The sequence below is a fragment of the Beta vulgaris genome, chromosome 7 (assembly GCF_026745355.1).
Source record: "Beta vulgaris subsp. vulgaris cultivar EL10 chromosome 7, EL10.2, whole genome shotgun sequence".
NCBI classification, from domain to species: Eukaryota; Viridiplantae; Streptophyta; class Magnoliopsida; order Caryophyllales; family Amaranthaceae; genus Beta; species Beta vulgaris.
The window spans coordinates 7,162,135-7,168,275 of NC_079208.1; the positions used below are offsets into that span (position 1 = coordinate 7,162,135).

The 6,141-nt window shown below is 33.4% G+C and overlaps 1 protein-coding gene across 3 annotated transcripts; it reads left to right on the top strand.

Moving 5' to 3' along the window:
• The first annotated feature begins 728 nt into the window (after positions 1-728).
• On the top strand, positions 729-5,734 carry LOC104898535 (hypothetical protein). 3 transcript variants are annotated; one of them, XM_048648146.2, is made up of 12 exons: positions 729-1,126; positions 1,316-1,475; positions 1,595-1,717; positions 2,354-2,415; positions 2,529-2,577; positions 2,766-2,821; positions 3,297-3,383; positions 3,469-3,519; positions 3,686-3,925; positions 4,742-4,835; positions 5,077-5,217; positions 5,323-5,734. In XM_048648146.2, the coding sequence occupies exons 1-12, from the start codon at positions 971-973 to the stop codon at positions 5,403-5,405; spliced, it is 1,302 nt and encodes a 433-aa protein (XP_048504103.1). In that variant the 5' UTR covers positions 729-970; the 3' UTR covers positions 5,406-5,734. The 3 variants fall into 3 exon arrangements, with proteins under 3 accessions (XP_048504103.1, XP_048504104.1, XP_010683928.2); XM_010685626.4 differs by having other exon boundaries at positions 730-1,126; positions 1,595-1,795; XM_048648147.2 differs by lacking the exon at positions 1,595-1,717.
• The last annotated feature ends 407 nt before the right edge of the window (positions 5,735-6,141 follow it).

The window sequence follows — 6,141 nt, forward strand, 5'->3', positions numbered from 1 at the left end:
ACACATGTGAAGTTGTCAAGATAATCTATTTTCGACAACAAACTAAACAAAATCTCAAAAGAAATGACTTTAGCTAAGCGTATGGTCAATCTTAAAGTGAAAGTTATTAATTTCATATTATTTACTTTTACTAAGTATATGAAATATTCATTTTGAAATTGACATTAATATAAAATCTTGTTAACGCTAAAGTATGTCCATTTGCACACATCTATGAACTCCTTTAACAACGTAATGGTCAAAATAAGTGAACAATAACCACTAAATTCATATACAATTTGCGTTTACACCAGCATATATAAATTTACACCATCTCACATTCTCTACCCATATTCAGATATCCTCATGCACATAAACATAATAAATAATACAAGAGAACACAAACTCTAATACGATAAAATTATCTATTTTTTAGGTGGTACTTCCTCATACCTCTACACACAAAAAAGTAAATTTACATTATATGAACTCAAATTCATATGTATCTTTCTTTTCCAAAGTACTAAAACAAGATCCTCATACACAACAACCAAATAATATAACTAGTAATAAAAATAGATTTATCATTTCCTAAAACAACAATTTATTTCCTAATATCCCTTTGTTTGTTACAACACTAAAAAGATTTCATTTTTAGTCAATTGGTTAGTAGTTAGTAGAATTGCTTAATAGGTGTATATTAATATGAGTAGGACATTGACATTAGGCATGTGGCTCCAAGCCTCCAAACCATCCTCTCTCAAGTCCCTACAAACCTCCCTCCACATATTTCACATGCCTACAAAATTTTTCTTCATATATCACTACTAATACAAATTGACTCAAAACACTAAGGAACGTTACACCTCTCTTCTTGTAAACTCAGAACTCAGAAGAGAGAAAACTGTGGGATTTTTTGTTTCCTCTCTCTTTCAGCAGATTTTCAAAGCAGTAAAATCAGCAAAAAAAATTATAACCGAAAAAAACTCCAATGGGGACGAAAGCGCTAGTTTTTTATCTTCTCTCAGCGTTTTCTGTGGCTGTTTTCTCTGTTTTTCTCGTTACTCATTATCAACAACAACATCACCAATTTACTCATATATCTTCCCTCAATTCTGCACTTTCTGATACCCAGAAAGTCTGGCCTGTATGTCCATTTTCTCTCTCTCTCTCTCTCTTTCTTTTTTTTTTGCAATTTGAGTAAATTACTTAATGGGTTTTTCTGGGTTTTAATTTTCATTAATGGGTTTTTCTGGGTTTTAATTTTTATTAATGGGTTTTTCTGGGTTTAGATTTTCATTAATGGGGTTCTTTTTTTTGTAATATTTTTGTTCAGAAATTGGAATTTGGATGGAGAATTGCGGTGGCAAGTTTAATAGGATTCTTGGGATCAGCCTTTGGAACTGTTGGTGGAGTTGGTGGTGGTGGCATTTTTGTTCCTATGCTTACATTAATTGTTGGGTTTGATACCAAATCTGCTGCTGCTCTTTCTAAATGTACAAAGTTTACTGCTTTTTTTTTTTTTTTACTTTTCTTGTTCTTCAATTTTCTTACTGTTATACTTTTTGCATGTTCTGATTTTGTCATTTTTTGATTTGGTAATGTTGATGGGTAGGTATGATAATGGCAGCATCAGCATCATCAGTTTGGTACAATCTAAGAGTGCAACACCCAACAAAAGATGTGCCAATTTTGGATTATGATTTAGCACTTCTTTTCCAGCCCATGCTTATGCTTGGTATCACTGTTGGAGTTGCTCTTAGTGTTGTTTTTCCTTACTGGTTAATTACTATTCTCATCATAATTCTTTTCTTAGGTTGGTAATCAATGATTCTTATTTTCATTCATTAGTTTGAATTAGGCTGGAAGGAAAGCATTTGAAGTTGATTTTTGATGAAAAAATGTGAAAACATAGATTAGTTTCCGTCGGATATTGCTACATCTACCCACTGGTTACACTACCCATTAGAAATAGACAACTAAAAAATACTAAATTTTGCTAAGTTGGACTCCACTGATTATTAATGTCTATCTCTAATGAGTAGATTACTCGGTGGGTAGACAAAGTTTTTCCCATTTCCGTTCTTTGGTTTCGTTGCATAAAGGTTAGAGAGAATAAGGTGAAGAATAGGGAGGAAAATGTGGCAGTATTTGCTAATTTATGATTTTTCACCATTGGGAAAACTATTGTTCACCCTTAATAGGAAACCACTTTTTGAAAAATTGCTTTCCACCCAGCCAAATACTCTCTTCATTCATTGTGTTCTTAATTTTCTTGCTATTTTTCATGATTGAATGATTTTTTTTGTCACTTATTGACAATTAGCTAACTTTTTGATACATTACTTGCTTGATCCGTTTTTGCACTTGTCAGGCACGTCATCCAGATCGTTCTGTAGGGGGATTATGATGTGGAAAGAGGAGACTCTTTTGAATGTAATTAATTAATTAGTTAATTGAGATAGATTGTTGAGCTTAATTGTGATTAATGTATTGACTTAGATTCTTCTTGAAGGTTGTGTATAATTTAATCTTGTTTTACTGTGCAGAAAGAATTGGCAAAGCGGCAGGATACATTTTCTAATTCCCGTGGCGAACGTGAGTAACTAGTGATTAATAGTACTCCCTCCATAATGAATTACCAGCAACAATTGAATTTACCTCTCACAAATAATACCAAATGTTGCTAGTAATTGGTTACGGAGGGAGTAATTCCTTGTTTAAAGGATTTAACAACTTTTTTATTTGGGCTTAAGATTTATGGTAGCTTGTTCATTTATTTGCAGTCCTTATAGACACAGAGTATGAGCCCTTATGTCCTCAGGAAGAAAAATCACCCATGGTTAGTAAAATTATGTGCTTACTCGTTTACATTCGTTCTCATGTATTGCTCGCTCTTGTGTGGTTCTTAGGATGCCGTTCTTTGCATTTTATTTTAAATGAACTTATCAAAACTTAATGAAGCTTATACAAATTTATCTAAAACTTATCTGACCTAAAGCTTACTTTTTTAAGGTGGAGAGAATGCACTCTTAGTGGTCGACTGGTCGTGTGGTTGATATAGAATTACAGAGTTAATTTAATTACGACTTCTTTGGAAGTAGAAATCGCAAATTGTTATTTGGTTCTCAATAAAATAAAAAGTGCTGCAAAATTGGAGAAGTTGGTTACTGTATATCACAAATAATTTTCTTTTGAAGTTGAACTTTCTATGTGCAACTAAATGACCACTTACTACATACTGTTGCTGTAAAATGTTATATTTTTTGAAATGTTTTGGATGCCATCAATTCCTAATTCAATCCTATTTTGTGCAGCAAGTTATGTGCTCTAATCTTAAATGGAAAAGGTTACTTCTGCTAATGATTGTGTGGGTATCTTTCGTGCTCCTTCAAGTCGTCAAGGCAAGCTACTTTATTTCCCACTTAACCTTTTAGTTGCATGTTATATGTGATCCTGGCTAACAAAATTTGATCAATGGTTGAACAGAACGATATTGGAGCATGTACCACATGGTATTGGGTGCTCAATCTTATTCAGGTACTCAAGCCCCACCATGGTATTCGGTGAAGCATGTTTTTCCACCATGTTTTATTTAATTACATTGTCGCATTATGTAACACATTTATCCAAATTCGTCCGTGAAATGCCTTATTGTAACAGTATTTTTTTTTTTCCCTTCCCCCTGGTTTGGTCGTTTCCTTAGTTTCCAGTAGCTTTTGGAGTGTTTGGGTATGAAGCTATAAAGTTATGTAAAGAAGGCAGGAAGAGAAAGATCGCCGGGAACACAGAAACAGTTTGTGAAGCGTCCATCGAATTTACACCTCTAACCCTATGCTTTTGTGCACTCTGTGGTCTCCTTGGAGGCACTGTTGGTGGTCTTCTGGGATCTGGCGGTGGATTTATCCTGGGCCCATTGCTTTTGGAGATTGGTGTAATTCCTCAGGTATTTATTAATCATTACATTATCATTGTTTGTCTTATGCGTGATTGTTGATTATTCAATTCACTTTAGTATCTATCATAGTTTTAGGACATAATTATTAATCATGTTATAGAAATTATAATTTATTTAATATAAATTTTACTCCATAGTTGTGCATCTTGTTATATGATTCTCTTTGACTCTGGGAGATGCATGAGCCCCATGTGGGGTGTGGCATACATAAGAGCCAAGAGAGATAGGGAGTAGGGACATGAAGTTATTCCTATTTCTTTCAAATAATTCCTTATTAATCTCAAATTTTATTATTTTATATGGTGATAATATTACCACTTGGAAGCTTTTTGTTTGTATGTCGAATTATATGCATGTATCTTTCAGGTATACAGATATTGTTGTTCATTCGTCCCTTATCTAAAATGCCCATTTTGATTCAGATTTGTGTTCTTTGGAAGTTATCAATGTTATTGACATCTAAACATCTGTATAAATTTTCTACGTAGTAGTTTGCCGTGGTGGACAAAACTTTTCTAACTTAGATGACTTTGCTTGTATCCCTTATTGGACATGCTAATGTTGAGGTTTGCGTTTGTAGAACATTTGTGGAAGTCTTAGTTAGAAACACTAGAGGTGATCAGATTGGACATTAATAATGTTGGTGATAGTGTTTGAGATATGCTCTATACATGATCTTTTCGAGTGAGAGAATCGCGAACACCTAATAATTTGCAACGAGGAAGTAGGAGTGAATTTGTGGCCTTTTTTTCTCCTCTCTAAATTTTTGCTTTCCGTTAACCTAGTTTCGTTTAATTGTGACAGGTGGCGAGTGCCACAGCAACTTTCGTGATGCTCTTTTCATCATCCTTGTCTGTGGTTGAGTTTTACATTCTTAAAAGGTTTCCGATTACATATGGTAGGTCTTGATCTAGTTTCGTAATATCTATCTTTTTATGTATTGGGCAAATGCTCAATTTTGGACCATAATCCTGGAATTGGTTACTTCTGAAATCTGATATGTGGTACTAGCATTAAGAAAAAAGAATTACTGCTTTTATTGAGTCAAATTTCAAAAAGAGAGAAAGGAATATATGCCAAATTTAACAAAACAAAACTGTTGCTTTTGCGTGGTCCTAATGATATGAACTTCTTTGCAGCCTTGTATCTTATGTCAGTTTCACTTATGGCTGGCTTTTGGGGACAATATTTTGTAAGAAAACTAGTTGCATTTCTTAAAAGAGCTTCCCTCATTATCTTCATCCTCTCCGGCGTCATCTTTGCTAGTGCTTTGACTATGGGTAATATCTTCATCTCCTATATTACTTCAATTCTTCAACTTTTCCTCTCGCATTTTTTCGGAATCCTAATGCGTGTCTTGTGCTGTGTGATCGACTCTCGTTCAGGGGTTATCGGGATTGAGAAGAGCATTCAGATGATTAATAATCACGAGTTCATGGGTTTTTTGGATTTCTGCTCGAGTCAATGATCTTTGAATGAGTTCATGAATGATGTACAAGTATTGAATTGTATTCATATTTGAAACATTAGTGCAAAAATCAAAAAAAAAAGAAGTGGCTTGGTTAATTTTGGTGCAAAGCAATGGAAAAATGTTGGTCAATATCTTATTGACTGACTACCCAAATCATTGCCGTGATCAATAATGGAGTATTATTGTGTGATTTTGAGTGTCAGCTACTGGCTGACAGTCTTCACACAGTACTACAATAGCAGTGTAATTAGCTTCATGATTTTGTCGTCCCTTTTCCTTTCCAATTATTTAGTGATCAAAGAACAGGAATTACTTCTTTTTCTAAAGGTAAACTAGGTTTTAGGCCCGTGCATAATGCACGGGAACTATTTAGTTTTTATATATCAGCTACAATGAAAACGTGTAAACGATTCTTACGTTAACTTGATAAAAATTATGTTTAAGAGATATACACTTTTAATTAATTATAAAGTTGTTTAACATATACTGATACTCATATGTTTTGGAAGACTTCTTTTTAGTGCAAAACGAAATTTATTAAGAAGTTACTCCCTCCGTTCTATTTCTATAATATTGCAAAATGAGATTTTTACATTATCCATTCACCATCATAACCTTTCACTGTATATTATGATTTTTATGTAAGGAAAATATTATCATGTGGGGTCTTGTTAGATTATATTCGTCTCGATATATACTTTCAGAATATCATTTTTGTATAATTTTACTAAAA